Raw genomic sequence first — 17,275 nt, 5'->3', positions numbered from 1 at the left:
ATATTGGATGTCGAGCTTGCTTGGAGAACGTACAATATGGTTGTCAGTAAATACCATAGATTACAGATTGCCAAAACGTGAACCGCTGCGTTTCGGACTGTATGATATTCATATACAATCCTTCGACAGGTTATGCCTTACATCCCTCCAAATAAATGGCTCGCATGTACTTACGGTACTATGCTGGTATTTGTATGAATCTTCTGTACATCTGACGAAGTAGCTGAATTGTCTACAATTCTTGGTCTGAAAGCATTTAACGATGGCCTTTCTATTTCAAGTGAATAATATTATCGAATTCTAAAAAATATTGTAAGTAATTGAGTAATTTCGTGTAAGTTTACTACAGAAGGATTCATGCATTTTTAGCGATAGTAAATAGAACTTCAAAATTAATTTCTTTTGGACTATTGTTTACAGCAGGATTTAGAAATGAAGGTTGGCGCGAATACAATAAAATATTTTGCGGTAATGAATGCCTGACGTAGTGGATACATAACGAAAAATTTTTCTCAGCTGAGGAGAGAGTTATTTCTAGTGCATAGTGTATCTAGGAACACATGGTATATCATTGTCAGTGTCTCAATCTAATGACCAATTACAATACCGTGAGGGAATGCGCACCAGAGACTGCAGTAAGCAGGTCCCGCGATTTTTTTCTCCTTTTATTGTTGTGTGACGTCAGATTGTGTACAGTACAGCCTTTGTAAATACTACCACAGCTTCGTATTATTCAAGTGCTGTACAACTGTATTAAAGATTAAAGTCACATAATCTTATGATGAGTAAAACTGAGTATATTTTCAAAACTAATTACATAACTTGTGGACGGTTAAGCCCTATATTTTTGGAAACTTACCATGTTGTACCTTGAGACGGAAGGAGGTCCTCTACCATGGAACACGTGATATTTGGAGTGGACTGAGTGTCTTCAGTGTCTTAACTATCTTCGCTGTCTTGAAAAAGAAAATTTCCCAAAAGTTCCCAAAATCTTTTGTTTCAAAGTGTTTTTCGCTTGTGACCAGTTTCCGGTAAAGTTGTTCTTCATTTGATTTCACACACCGGTTTTGCTGCGTAATATATTATTAATGTAAGACATTGATTATTGAATACTGTACTAACAAGATTTTCTCGTTTCTCGGTTGCAACGCTTTTAAATTTGAACAAACTATTTGTTTGCTGCTACATGACGACGATGTACCTTGACAGTTTTCCACGTTTGGAAAAAATCTTACTCTCCCGCAGTAAGTTTTGTAATTCCAGAAGAAGATTGCAGTACAAACAAAGTGAATTCTGTCATTTCAGAATGGAATAACGAAATGTGTTAAACTTCTATTACAGGGATGGCTGGGGGTGAAAGTCTGAAAAGTGTACCGATGTAAAATACTATATGAAACATAGATCAAATATCAAGACAGAAAAATGCGCAACAGTCGTTCATAACAGCTTGTTGAAGACAGGAATCCCGAAATTGAAAGGTGCAAAATGGAAAGCTAAATTCGCAATTAAATTTTCACCCTACTGCCGATTGTGCGCTGTTGGAGCCCGGGACTCCAACAGTGACCTTAGTTCATCACGTAGTGCCTGGGTAGCTCAGTCGGTGGAGCACTTGCACGCGAAAGGCAAGGGTCTCGAGTTCGAATCTCGGTCTGGAAAAAAGTTTTCATTTGACAGGCAATTTCAGTACAGAAATTGTTCTTGAATATGCTTGGACAGAAATAAATGAAAAGACGATGCACGTACTTCATCTTACTATTTCCACATAGGTTAATGTACTACGCCAAGATTCCGAAAATTAGAAATAGTGAGGAAATAAGAGAGTATTTATAGAACAGTATGTCGAAAGGGTTACAGAATCAGTCAGTGATCAATACCAAGCTGCTTGGTATTAAATAATCCCCAAAGCATACAAGTTGAAAAATATAGCATTGATATAACATTGACAAACAAGAGTGAGCAAATGTTCTGGAAAATCTTGCAGCAAAGACAGGTTGTTGGTAGAGAGAATAGCAATATACAGTTCTGTGTAAGCGAAAATATTTCTTATAGTCAAAATGCAACAATTTACAGGTCCCAGTACGACTGGGAATGTTGTGATACTGGCACCAGCGCAGAGATGGAGAACCGTAGTCGTGTACTGGCTGAATGACGTACTGCACTGTGGTTCAAATGGCTCTGAGCACTATAGGACTTAACTTCTGAGGTCATCAGTCCCCTAGAACTTAGAACTACTTAAACCCAACTAACCTAAGGACATCACACACATCCATGCCTGAGGCAGGATTCGAACCGGGCGACCGTAGCGGTCGCGCGGCTCCAGACTGTAGCGCCTAGAACCGCTCGGCCACCCGGACCGCCTACTGCACTATTGTGGAATAGTTGTTCGTCTTCTTGCTGTAGACTGGAGAGTAATATAATACGTCCTCTGACTGTTTTATCATGATAGTAGCTGTACCCTCGTACGGAACTGAAAGGGGCAATAAACACCACAGATAAGAGGACAAATAGAGATTTAAAAATGTGCTGTTACAGAAGAATGGGAAAGATGGACTCGGTAGATTCGATGATAATAATAGTAATTGAAGACCTGCAGCATCGAATTAGGGGCAAAAGACTTTTATAGCACAGCAGCACTAAAATAGTGGATACATTAATAACATATACCACCCACATCTACTTTACATATACATCTTCTTGAGTGTTCTGCAATTCACACTTGACTACCAGTCCGCCGCTCGTGGTCTCGCGGTAGCGTTCTAGCTTCCCGAGCACGGGATCCCGGGTTCGATTCCCGGCGGGGTCAGGGATTTTCACCTGCCTCGAGATGACTGGGTGTTTGTGTTGTCCTCATCATTTCATCATCATCCAGGAAAGTGGCGAAATTGGACTGAGCAAAGATTGGATAATTGTACGGGCGCTGATAACCACGCCGTTGAGCGCCCCACAACCCCAACATCATCATCATCATTTTGACTACCAGGCAGAGGATTCATGGAGTTACCTTCGGACTATTTCTCTACTGTTACACTCTGGAACAGTGAGCTGGAAAAATGAACACTTTTAAATCCTTCCGTGCTTGATCTGATTAACCTAATTTTATTACTATGATAACTCCTTCCTTGTTTGGTTAGTGTTAACAAAATGATTTGCTTTATGAGGAGGAAGTTGGTGACTGAAATTTCGCGAAGCAATCTGGCCCCAACGGAAAACGCCTTTGTTTTAAGGATTACCAAACCAACGCACTGTTCTTATCGGTGATAGTCTCTTCCATATTTCGTGATAATGCAAAACAAGATCTGTTTCTTTGAACCTTTCGATATCCTCCGTGAATTTTATCTGGTACGAATCCCATACAGAACAACAGTAATGCAGAGGAGGACGGAAAAGCGTAGTGGAGGTAGACTCTATGGTAGACCTGTTGCATGTTGAAAGTGCTCTGCAAATAAAACGTTGTTCAAATGGCTCTGAGCACTATGGGACTTAACATCTGTGGTCATCAGTCCCCTAGAACTTAGAACTACTTAAACCTAACTAACCTAAGGACATCACACACATCTATTCGAATCGGCGACCGTAGCAGTCACGCGGTTCCAGACTGAAGCGCCTAGAACCGCACGGCCACACAGGCCGGCTAAAACGTTGTCTGTAGTTCGCCTTCCCCTCAACATTATCTGTGCTATCGTTACAGTTTAAATATTTCGTAATTGTAGGTCCTGGGGCATTAACTATTAGCTTATTTAGTAATAGAGGGAAGAGTCAGAGGGCAAACTTTCTACTCAGAGAGGTTGAAGTGAATGTAGGTTGCAAAGATGAACGTATAGGACAGGATGCTTAGCTTCGAAGTAAGCAACGTCCTACTGTGTGGGCTGCTGGATATCAAAAGAGCTTAGCTACTTGAGCCATAAATTTAATATTTTCCATCATGGAGCCACGTATCATTCTGGCGTAGATGATAGCTGCAGAACTTCCAATACGAAATATTTTCAAGTAACTTACAGGAATGCAATAGGTTGACGTCGTCGACAACTGCCGATATTTGGGTAGGAGATAATAATAATAATGGCGTATGGCATCGTTGGCTGGGAGGCCCCATGCGAGGAAGTTCGGCCGCCGTATTGCAAGTTCTTTTTGGGTGACGCCACTTTGGCGACTTGCGCGCGTCAATGATGATGAAATGATGATGAAGAACACACAACATCCAGTCATCACGAGGTAGAGAAAATCCCTGACCCCGCCGCGAATCGAACCCGGGATCCCGTGCGCAGGAAGCGTGAGCGCTACCGCAAGACCACGAGCTGCGGACGGCAGGGGATCATCTCGTCATTTTCAAGGCGAAACTCTAGCAGGAGAGCAGTATGCAAGAAAATTTACAACATTGGTTTACAGCGCAATTCCGGAAAGATAAGACACACACACACACACACACACACACACACATTGTAAACACTAGATCCACCAAACCAGCCACAGATGGCCGACGCCAGCAGTTATCGATAGTGAAAATCACTAAACAACGGCTGAGGTAGCGTTAACTCATTCCGTTGGTTGAAATATAGACGGTTGTAGAAGACGGCGTCACCCGGCTACATTCCCGTAAGTTATTTGAACATTGTATACGTCGGAAGAAACTCAGATCTCACAATACGTAGTATGGTTGTAGCTTTTTTTCATTTTTAGCACTTTATTTTTCTCGTACTTTGTACCGTTCTCCTACAATCGTCTGAAAGCAGGGGCACCATGCGTGAGGTGTGAGACGTCCGTGTGCGCAGGTGCTGAACCTGACAGAGAACAACATCTCGCACGTGCTGGACCACAACTTCCGCGGGCTGGCCGAGCTGCAGGCGCTGCACCTGGACGACAACCGCATCGAGTCGATGCCGAGCGGCACGTTCCGCCACCTGCAGGAGCTGCGCGTGCTCACGCTGGCCAGGAACCGCTTCGCCGAGCTGGGCCCGCGCCTCTTCCTCATGCTCGGCAAGCTCACAGAGCTCGACCTCAGCGGCAACCGGCTCGGAGACCTCAATCCTGAAGTCTTCAAGGACGTCCAGGTAAGAACCAGTCGCGTCCATGTTTGCACGTAGCAGTATTTCCTGTACGTCGCAGAGTTATTGTGGCGTCTGTCCTGCAGCAAGAAACGCCATTTTTATTTTCATCAGTATTCTGACTGATCTGATGCAGATCGTCAAAACTTCCTCTCATGTGCCAGCCACTTCATCTCAGAGAGTCACTTACAACCAACGTCCTCAATTACACTACTGGCCATTAAAATTGCTACACCACGAAGATGACGTGCTACAGACGCGAAATAACAGTCGGGAAGAAGATGCTGTGGTATGCAGATGATTAGCTTTTCAGAGCATTCACACATGGTTGGCGCCGGTAGCGACACCTACAACGTGCTGACATGAGGAAAGTTTCCAACCGATTTCTCATACACAAACAGCAGTTGACCGGCGTTGCCTGGTGAAACGTTGTTGTGATGCCTCGTGTAAGTAGGAGAAATTCGTACCATCAACGTTTCCGACTTTGATAAAGGTTGAATTGTAGCCTATGGCGATTGCGGTTTATCGTATCGTGACATTGCTGCTCGCGTTGGTCGAGATCCAATGACTGTTAGCAGAATATGGAATCGGTGGTTTCAGGAGGGTAATAAGGAACGCCGTGCTGGATTCCAACGGCCTCGTATCCCTAGCAGTCGAGATGCAGGCATCTTATCCGGATGCCTGTAACGGATTGTGCATCCCGTCTCGATCCCTGAGTCAACAGATGGGGACGTTTGCAAGACAACAACCATCTGCACGAACAGTTCGACGACGTTTGCAGCAGCAAGCACTATCAGCTCGGAGACCATGGCTGCGGTTACACTTGAAGCTGCACCACAGACAGGAGCGCCTGCGATGGTGTACCCAACGACGAACCTGGATGCACGAATGGCAAAAGGACATTTTTTCGGATGAATCGAAGTTCTGTTTACGGCATCATGATGGTCGCATCCGTGTTTGGCGACATTGCGGTGAACGCACATTGGAAGCTTGTATTCGTCATCGCCATACTGGCGTATCACCCGGCATGATAATATGGGGTGCCATTGCTTACACGTGTCGGTCACCTCTTGTTCGCATTGACGGCACTTTGAACAGTGGACGCTACATTTCAGATGTGTCACGACCCGTGGCTCTACTCTTTATTCAGTCCCTGCGAAACCCTACACTTCAGCTGGATTATGCAGGACAGCATGTTGCGGGTCCTGTATAGGCTTTTCTGGATACAGGAAATGTTCGACTGCTGCCCTGGCCAGCAAATTCTCCAGGTCTCTCACCAATTGAAAACGTCTGGCCAATGGCGGCCGAGCAACTGGCTCGTCACAATACGCCAGTCACTACTCTTGATGAACTGTGGTATCGTGTTGAAGCTGCATGGGCAGCTGTACCTGTACACGCCATCCAAGCTCTGTTTGACTCAATGCCCAGGCGTATCAAGGTCTTTATTACGGCCAGATGTGGTTGTTCTAGGTACTGATTTCTCAGGATCTAGCCACCCAAATTGCGTGAAAATGTAATCACATGTCAGTTCTAGTATAACATATTTGTCCAATGAATACCAGTTTATCACCTGCATTTCTTGTTGGTGTAGCAGTTTTAATGGCCTGCAGCGTATTTGCTCGATATATGCCTGTGTGCCCTAGAGTTTGTAACCTGCACAGTTCTCTCGAGTTCTATGGATATTATTTCACCTTGTCCCCTCCATCGTATCAATTGTTGTCATATCCTCCTATCCTCAGTAATTCTGCAGGGAACCTACTTGTTTGCTATCTTATCTGTCCACCTAACCTTCAACATGCTTCTATAGCGTGCGATGCTTCTATTGACTCCATTGAATGTACTGTCTAGTTATAGCACGTCTGGTCACTGACGCTGCTTCCGACAGTCTCGTGTGTTTACCTCTTACTTACTAAAAATAAAAGTCAATAACGGATCACGGTTTCATCTGTCTTAGGGCGCCCCAGGACCGCATATTTTACACTTCGTCGGTGGTTCATCCAGCAGGTAATGATTACAGATGTAGCTACGTTTCGGTTGCTGCCCTGACTCCATGCGAAGTATGGAAAGCGGTCGCTCATTAAAAGCCAAATGTCCTCCTCATTTTCAGACTGTGAGGCGGATTATCTTTTTGAGAAAGCCAAGTGATTCGCCTGCCTACCTCTGGCACAGGACGGGCAGCGCCCTGCGGAACCGCATTTACTTTCAGGAAGACTTGATCCATAGCCGCGGACCATCAATTAATAAACATGCTTATTCACGTTTCCTTCGCTTCGCCGCACTAAACACAGCTTACCGAAACATTCGTTCTGCTCCTAGCTTTGAAATTTACTACTTTTAATGAAGTCGACTGACAGTAAAACAGCTTCCCACGCTCTCACTCCGTCTCCAAAATGTAATGCATGGAGCATCTTATTTATACTCCTACCGCTAAAACACGAACTGACACTGCAGACAACCTCAACACATGTAGTTTACAGAAAATATAATTATTGCTAATGACATTAATGCAAGTACGTAGTGTAAAAATATTCAAAGAATATGGGACACATGTTATATTTTTCCAGTGCGCTTTCTGCAAATGTTCTCTGTGTAATCGTGTGGGTTACTGGGGACGTCATTAGTCAACTGTGACCGAACAGTTATCTTTTCGTACATCCACATTTAAATTGGATGATGGTGGGACATCAGCTGGTACAATTTTTAGTAAAAATGAAACTCCTCCAGCTGTACCTAAAATTTCATATTTATTTGGCTACTGGTTTCGACGTTGCGTCAACGCCACCTTCGGGCTCGTACACTTTGATGATATCAATTGTGTGTGGCTGAGTACTAGAAGACCGCGGTGAGACCAGTACGTGCAGTAACCAGTGAGACTAGTTACTGCCCGCCTTCCATGTGGAGCATGTATTGGTCTTACCACAGACTTCTAGTACTCAGCCACACACAACTGATATCATCAAAGTGTATGCGCCTGAAGATGGCATTAACTCAACGTCGAAACTAGTAGCGAAATAAATATGAAATCTTAAGTACAGCTGAAGGAGTTTCACTTTTAATAAAAATGAGAACTGTTATCTAGTATCCTAAGAATTACTCACGAAGTTACTGCCCAGGTATGTCACAAGCTTCAAGGCATATCCCAGCTACGTGACATCTGTCTATACAAAGAATTTAGACTCTTTAGTCGCTCATCGAGTATTATTTGGGCCTATGCTGCCAGCTGCTTTTCAAAAATCTGTCTTTTAGCAAAAATTTGCCACCATCATTAACGGATTTATGAGAACGGAGCAACTATGTTGCTGTCATGTAATGGATGCAAGCTAGGATTGTTGTTAGACGCGCCCGTCAATCTTAATATTGAGTGCCTAACGCATTGTAGTCGTACCTGTTGTTTTTTAAGCGCAGTGGACACCAATATATTTCTATATTCGTGTTCAGGATGACTTTCTTATTTTACAGAACCCGTTCAGTAGTCATTGGCATGGCAACCAGATCCTGTGCAGTGGAAATCCAGATAAAATTATGGTTTTACTGGTAGTGGTGGCTCCTGAGCAGCGCAGCCTCTCTCCAGGTGTACAGTGCGCCCCACAGGAGTAGTCCTCTTGGCTGCCTGCCTCTGACGTCATGGAAGCAAACCACTGACTCCCTACCGCCACCCAACATCGTATCTCTTTTAATTCATATTAAGTCTTTCGTTTGGTCTTGGATGCTCTAATAAATTTAGTGTCAGTTTTTCTTAATCTAACCTATAACTTCTTGAACCCTTCCACTGAAGATATGTGGAATGAAATGATTCTATGGTCACATTGAAATTTGAGGCTACAGTGTTTTGACAGCAGATGCTGCAGTCACTCAAGTTCCCCCATATCCTCTGGTAGTTGTTTCTCTGACCATATGTGGGCACGAAGACGTCGTCGAAATGTCGGACGACTGGTGACAAAGGATTGCACATTGCCCTTTTTTCGATTATATTTCACCACTCATAGAATACTATAAGCATGACTTCTAAAATGCTTCGATTCCAAACAGTCAGTGGTTTATGTCCATACAAAGTTGAGGTCTAGAACTGCCTAAATTTATTTCTCAAGTTAAGGCGTAAGTTTGATACTAGACCTACTTTAGCCAAGAATACCATCTTGGCCTGTGCTCGTCTGCCTTTTGTGTCATTGTCACGCGAATAAAGTATATAAGAAAATGATATTTCTAATACAGGATAGGGAAAACTAAAAGTGGATCGTAAAGTATTTGCAACAGAACTGATTCTGCACTTAACCTTGTTATTGGACATCACAAAAGATGCTAAAAATAATCATCATCCACGTCGATGCAGCGCTGTGCTCGATTTATGACGCTGTGAGACAAGCGTAGCATCTCTGCTTGAGATATAGCAAAAATAGCGTTATTGAAGTACATCTGACCCTTCAGTTTGCCACACCTGGAGAGTGTTCAGGCGAATAGCGTGGCCTGGAGATTGCTCTATCTCTCCTGATTGTCCTTTTTACTACAAAGACCTCATGCGCTGTTGGTCCCTCTTGCTGGAAATACCGGTACATGCGTTTTTTCTTCTGGACTGATTAAATGGATTAAACAGTTCCTGCTGTTTTCTGGTACTCGAACTCTTGTCGAATAAGTACAGTTTTCATTCGCTACAGAGTCGTTTTCGCATCATTTTGTCGCTACGTTTTGCATTGGAGATTTTGTTGGATATTTTGGCAGTACACCTCCAGTTTTACACTCTTGTGAAAACAGTTTCGCGCTCGTTTCCTACGAACTGTGCTTGGCATAACACTCCACCAAAAAACATGCACTGTTTCACCGTGAGCATCATTTTGTACTGCATTCAACCGCTCGCTAAACGCGCCTGAAGTTCTTCCTCACTCAAATGTAATTACACAGAAAAGTACTCGGGCCAGAGTGCGCGTGAGATGTACTCCCCGGAAAATGCGACTTGTGCAACGAAATCACAGCTTCCGGCATTTTCTGTGACGGCCATGTCTCCAGTTCGTTAACGAGGGTCTTTCCTGCATCAGTGTTATGAATATACTGCCTAACAAAAAAAAGTGGAGCACCCACAAGCCGAGGACGAAACAAAATTAAACTTCACGGTTTGAGAGGGTACATGATGTTATTTCAGTGATTACAGAGTCAAGGCAAATTTGAAAAGTATTTGGCAGCATGACTTTGCAACCACTCTGGGCTGGACTGAAAGGGTGCAACTAAGCCATTGTATCCTATTCTGAGGCAACCTGGCCCACATTTGTTGATATCGTGGATGGTCGCACTGGGGTGGAACTAACGTCAGACTCGTTCTATCCGGGACAGTTCGGGGATTTTGCAAGCCACTGGAGTACAGCAACAACACGCAGACAATGCTGTGTGTGGACGAACATTGTCCAGCTGGGAAGTGGTACCACGATGCTATCGCATGAGACACAATACATGAGGGCGCAGGTGTCCGTGACGTACCGTTGTGCCGTCAGAACTCTCTGAGTCTCTACCAGCTATAATTTGAAGTCACACCCAATGGCTCCCCACACCGTGACGCCAATTGTAATAACAATGACTCTCTCGAAAACATTGAAAGAACGGGAGCTTTCCCACATCTCCGCCATACTAGTCGACGATGGTCGTCCTGGGTGGCGCAGGACCACGATTCATCGCCAAACGCAGTGTGAAACCATTCATCACTACTACTCGCTTCACTGTCATAGCATCAGTCCAAGTTCTGTGTTAAGGGAAGTCTGCTCATAGTGCGGTACTTCCCTAGTCCAACTGCTGACAGTCTCCGATCAACGTTGCCGGATGGCACAGAATGTTGCATCCTATGTTCTCGAATGCCCGGTACAGATTTAAAGATTGCACGACGTGTTCGCATCCGCTGTCGGCGAATGTACCCTCTTTCACGTTTCTATGCAGTCCAAAATCGGGGCCGTTGTCACATGCGGATTCCACAAACATTTGGATAGAGCACCAATCGACCAAACAGAGACACACAAACACTGTTAGGTCCTGATAACCGTGCTAGTACACCCCATCTCTTTGCCCTTCACAACGATCATTCAGCATCTGACGCTGTTCATGTTTGTTATATAAATTAGCAGCTCTGGTAACAACACTAAATACCAACAACACCAATGCATTCCGATGACCGTTCTATGAGTCACCGTGAATTGCCACTCAAATAAGATACCTACGCGCTGAAGATGTGCGCGTGTACAAAGTTACGTTGCCATCCCACAACATCTTCTGAATGCTTCAGTAGTTTTTCAAGCACTGTATTTTTCCCGGACCAGTTTTATTTTCCCTCCCTATAATTTTGTTGGAAATACAGGATCATCAAAATAAAAATTTGTGTCCTTCTCCAATAAAAAGGCCATAATCGGGCAGTATCGGTTCTTGATTTTACTTGGGAAATCCTGTTACCTAGTAAAATGTACAAGTAAGATTCAAAGCTCGACCTCACATACACACTTCCGCCAATTTCTCTGTTCTACGTTTGGTTCAAATGGCTCAAATGGCTCTGAGCACTATGGGACTCAACTGCTGTGGTCATAAGTCCCCTAGAACTTAGAACTACTTAAACCTAACTAACCTAAGGACAGCACACAACACCCAGCCATCACGAGGCAGAGAAAATCCCTGACCCCGCCGGGAATTTGGGTCAAATGGCTCTGAGCACTATGGGACTTAACTTCTGTGGTCATCAGTCCCCTAGAACTTAGAACTACTTAAACCTAACTAATATAAGGACATCACACACGTCCATGCCCGAGGCAGGATTCGAACCTGCGACCGTAGCGGTCACTCGGCTCCAGACTGCAGCGCCTAGAACAGCACGGCCTCTCCGGCCGGCATTCTACGTTTCAAACATCTCAGAGGCTCTCCTGCTTACGTTACGGGTAGCTGTGTCGGTGACACCATTGTCCATGGAAGGCAAGGTACTGCGTGTCCCACACACTGTTACTGCCAGGAAGTTTCAAGCAGTGTGTATTGCATTGCAGAGTGAATAATTTACTATTAAAATCAGGACTGCTAACGATGGATAGCGTCAAGTAACTGACGGGTAGAATCAGTACGAGCAATGTGATACGATATTGTAATCAGTGACCTCCTAGTCAGCTGCTTCTTCAACTATGACGCCAGAGGATATAGCCAAGCATCACGATGCAGCCCGCACGCCGATGAGTGGTGTAAGTTCCAGACGTAACGGTGTTATACGTTATATGAAGCATGCTGCACCGACCGAACCCCAATGTCTGAACAGCAGCAGCAACATAACCCCCGCATATGACAACAGTACATCCTTCCTTCAACTGTCATGTACACACCTATTATGGACGTGGAGCATGGGATAGGCCAATGTAGACCCAAGATAATATGTTTCACATAAGGGGGCTGTCCAAATACAATTTCTTCCTCCATACTGGTGCTGCTGGGAAAAGTTCAATAGGTTGGAGGCACATTAGTTCGTATCACAGGAGCTCTCTACGGTCCGCAACGAATTTATACAGCTCAAATTCCTTTCTAAAATGCCCACGATAGTTTGTCGTTTCTCCTATAAAAACTAGCTTTCGTGACTTACATACATTTTAACATCGACGTCTCAATTATTTTATTTCATTTGGCATATAACGATAGGAAAAGAAAACGTTTATGCTCTGTGGGGTGCTCTTGAGTATTTCAAGATAAAAGGAGAGCCTAATATCTTTTCGTCTAAAGTTTTCTACCTAACGTATTTTTCACTTTCAGGAGAGGAGACAAGAAATAACCGCCTGAAAGTGTAATGTGCAGGGTAAAATCTACTGTCGTGCATCGATATGCAGTGACGTTGGATCGAAGATTTTGTCAGAGTCAAATGCACATACACAGATGTCATCGTTGCTGAGGACAGTTAGAAACGAAACAAATGAAAGCTAAGGACGCGTTCGCCACTGAGTAGGACACAGAACGAGAGATTACAGAACAGTGATAGATACGCTGGTGAGCCAGAACACGACCTTTTCCAACTGCGGGACTGAATGCCATCTGTGGGCGTTCGACACTTGACGCTGTAAATTAGAGCAGCAGCGACCAATTAGGATCGTTGTAATGCCAGTGAGTGCGGAAGCATGAGAACTTGATTCGGGCAGCATGCGACCAGCGGGTTGAATTTTGACAATCACTAGGCTGCACAGATATAAACGAGTTTGACGAAGAACGGATTCTTATGGTCCGGATCATATCGGTAACAGTGAAGTCGGTCGACTCTTAGCGTGCTGCTGTTGTGATCATCTATGGAAAGTGACCGAAGGACGATGAAACAATGAGTAAGCGATAAGGTTTAGCGCATTGACATCTCATCACGGATCTTTGACGTCAAGGCTGTCACCTGCAACGGCCCGAAATTATAGCAGCTGTCGCAGCCTGCGCATCGTTCATGTCCCACACCCGAGAGGGCGTCGCAATCGACGCGAGTTGACCGCAAGTGGCGTCACCAGCATACACCACTCCCCTGAGCCACACGTCACGCCACGTGATGGGACCCTGTGATCGCTGGGTGTGTTTAACGAAGCTTGTCAGACCGCGTCGATCACATCTACTGAGATCGCGCTGGTGGAAAGTCACACACCGGCATGTTATACTACTGCAACAACTGGCTACGATCCTAGACTTTCAAGGACTTCATTCGACTGACTGTATTTCCTTAGTGTCAATTCAGCCCTCCATGTACTCAATTTAACCCTCTGTGTGTTTTTTATACTCAATAAATTGTGTTCATGCTTGCAACATACAACAATCGAAGGCTTTCCTGCTCTGTAAATTAAGATACATGACGATTTGTGTGAGATCTGACGACAGTGTACTGGTGCGGGCACAAATTTTTCGGAGCACACCGTTCAGTGCAAATGTTAGACGTCGGGCTCGGCAGCAGGCAGCTCCTACAAACTCAAATGGTGACTCAGTGTATCTTCATGTACGAAAACAATGGGTATAGAACTAACGATATAGAACCGTGGACAATAGAAACGTGTGATCTGATCGGGATCAAGAGATCATACCGATTTGTCCGTGTATGAATGGAGAGGTGTACCCTGTTCGGATGAATCGCGATTCTTATTACACAATGTCGATGTGTCCGAATAAGCCATCATCCAAGTGAACAGCTGCTAGAAACTTGCACAACTTCTTGGACGCAGGTCAACGAGGGCACTATTATGCTATGGAGGATATCCACTTGATCTTTCATGGAACTTGTGGCAGCTGCTGACTTTGTTCACATTATTGTGGATCATCTGCATCCCTCCATGCCTGATTTATACCCTACAGCGGCGGCATCTTCCAGCAGGATAACTGTCTACGTCACGATGTTTTGAGGAGCAATACGGAGATGTCATGTCTATGTGTTGGCCAACGAATGTGCCTGATCTGAACGCGATGGAGGACGACTGGGGTAGTGTCGGGCGCCAAGGCCATGGCGAAGAACCACCGCTCCATATTTACGTGAATTGTTTGACCAGAGAGTAGGCATCTGATGCTACGTACCTCCGGCAACCCACCATGGATTTCTAGAATGAAATTTTCACTCAGCAGCGGAGTGTGCGCTGATATGAAACTTCCTGGCAGATTAAAACTGTGTGCCGGACTTTAATCTGCCAGGAAGTTTCATATCAGCGTACACTCCGTTGTTGAGTGAAAATTTCATTCTAGAAACATTCCCCAGGCTGTGGCTAAGCCATGTCTCCGCATATCCTTTCTTTCAGGAGTGCTAGCTCTGCAAGGTTCGCAGGAGAGCTTCTGTAAAGTTTGGAAGGTAGGAGACGAGGTACTGGCAGAAGTGGAGCTGTGAGGACGGGGCGTGAGTCGTGCTTGGGTAGCTCAGTTTGTCGAGCACTTGCACGCGAAAGGCAAAGGTCCCGAGTTCGAGTCTCGGTCCGGCACACAGTTTTAATCTGCCAGGAAATTTTCATCATGGATGTGTTAGATCCGTGCAAGAGAGCATCGCGGTTGAATTGCGTTCCAAAGGCGGTCAAACACCCTAAAAATCACGTGTTCCTTAGCATTTGGGTGATGTAATACAACTGTATAAAATTCACGCTTAATATCTGTTAAAGAAAGGTACCAAAAAGAAGTAATCTATACTTAATGATACTTTGCTAATTACTGTTCGCTGTGAAAGAGTTTATTATTTTAACAAAATGGTCATCACCTTCTTTTTTTTTTTAGATGTACTTGAAGTCGTTACTTTTGCTAAAATATTTTGTCTTACACAATAGAACATTATTGTATCTCAAATAATTTTCACTTATTTCCACATTGTAAATACACCGCCGGAAAAAAAATATTTGTACATCCTTTTATACATTTACAGATCACTCGAGTTTAATGGATACATGAAGTACATAAACTGAGAGAATTAACCGATCAGGAGTATGAACGGTTCTGAGGTACCCATTCTGAAGCACCCATATTAATACGTGGTGTTGTTTACACGAGAAGCAATGCAAGTGCGGATTCTGGCATCCAGGCGCTCTTACAGATGGAGCATACTGCCCTAGGATGCGTCATGCAACGGCTGATCGACTTCCAGGTTGACGACTCGCACGAGTGAGTTCTTGTCCCATCATACCTCACACTTGCTCGATTGCAGACAAGTCCAGAGATCTTTCTGGACAAAGAAGATGCTGCACGTCTTGCAGAGTGCTTTGAATTTCATGGGCAATGTGTAGGCGAGCATTATTCTGTTGGAACAACATTCTGCACATACCGAGCGCTGGTTAGCGTCTCCTCTAGAAACACCAAAGATGAGCGAGTGTTGTAACTCATCACACAACAGACAGTCTGTCTTGGGCGAATACATTCTACGAGACAGTGCTGACTGGGTCTACGTCGACCATTACTTGCGTGAAAGCAGAGTCTGCTTTCTTCCTTAAAGACTGTGGCGCGCCATTCCATCTTCCAAGTACTCCTCTGACAGCATCGGCCGAGCTTTGAACGTAGATGCTGTGGCGTGAGTGGGAGATGGGCTAGAGCTGTGCATGCCCATAATCCCTCTGCTTGTAAACGGTTCGCAACAGTTCGTGTTGACACTTCTCGGCTCATAAGCCCCCTTATCTGTGCTGCGACAGCTGTAAGATCTGCCACTGCTGCCCTTACAACACGACGATCCTGACGCGCGTCTGTGCTGTGTGGATGTCCAGAACGTCGTCCAATGGTGTGAGAATGTTCACGTGACCACTGATAGCCGCATAGTTGTACAACTGACGGATCACGTTCAACTCGTATGGCAACACTCCGAAAGGACCTTTCTACCACTCGTAAGACTACAGTTTGACACCTTTCAAACTCGCTCATTTGGCCATAGGAAGCACGAGGGTGTCTTGATGGTATGGTTGCCTGCTTTTTTCACACGTTTGCACTACACTGAGCCTTCTGGCTGTGAGCGTGCCCTTTTAAAGAGTAAACACATTTGCGCTCTAGTAGCTATGAAATTACAGTACCTGTTGATGGACAACGTTTGTACTAATATCGGTGCATCTACTATACCCCAGGTGGCATATTCGTCATAGGCTCGAATTCGACACCATCATACCAAATGTACTCATTCTTTTTCGGGCAGTGTAATTCAACAAATATTCGAAACAAGCTCTATCCCGCTCTTATTAGCGCATGGTATTCGAGGTTGTTTCTCAGCTTGATAGATCACGTGTCTAATAGGCCTGTCAAATTGTCCGTTTCGTCGCTCCCTACACCATTGTGGACGTTGTAAGGTTTCATCGTTTACAACCTGCAGAGGTAAGTAGCCTTAGACGTCAGGCGTGTCTGACGGTGTTCCCGTGCTGTGCAGAGGCTGCGCGTGCTGCGCTGCCGCGGCTGCGCGCTGTCCAACATGAACACCATGGTGTACCGCCTGCTGCCCGACCTGACGCTGCTCGACCTGGGCGACAACGAGTTCAAGTACGTGGCGGCCGACGAGTTCAGCGACCTGCGGCGCCTGCGCACGCTGCTGCTCGACGGCAACCAGCTGCCGGTCGTGCTCGAGAACAGCTTCCAGCAGCAGCACGACCTCGAACACCTGTCGCTCGCGCGCAACCGCCTCGCCAAGGTCACGGCTCAGGCGTTCCACGGGCTCTCCACCCTCAGGTCAGTACTACAGCACGAAATGCCTCCTACCGTGACCACACTGGTGCGTTCTAATAGATCTACACACGTTGTAGTGGATCTACACCCTTCCGAACTCAACACAGGTGACATAA

The 17,275-nt window shown here is 45.1% G+C and overlaps 1 protein-coding gene across 1 annotated transcript in view; it reads left to right on the top strand.

Annotated features, from left to right (window-relative positions):
- Window positions 1–17,275, top strand: part of LOC126456301 (leucine-rich repeat-containing protein 15-like) — a gene marked incomplete at its 5' end in the record, with an annotated part of 93,280 nt that overhangs the window by 31,058 nt on the left and 44,947 nt on the right. Inside the window, 2 exons of the mRNA XM_050092052.1 lie at window positions 4,770–5,048; window positions 16,867–17,162. Of these exons, the coding sequence (XP_049948009.1) occupies window positions 4,770–5,048; window positions 16,867–17,162 (575 nt within the window). The remainder of the gene's footprint in view (window positions 1–4,769; window positions 5,049–16,866; window positions 17,163–17,275) is intronic.

The sequence above is a fragment of the Schistocerca serialis genome, chromosome 2 (genome assembly GCF_023864345.2).
Source record: "Schistocerca serialis cubense isolate TAMUIC-IGC-003099 chromosome 2, iqSchSeri2.2, whole genome shotgun sequence".
Taxonomy (NCBI): Eukaryota; Metazoa; Arthropoda; class Insecta; order Orthoptera; family Acrididae; genus Schistocerca; species Schistocerca serialis.
This window is presented reverse-complemented; position numbering and strand designations above follow the sequence as displayed.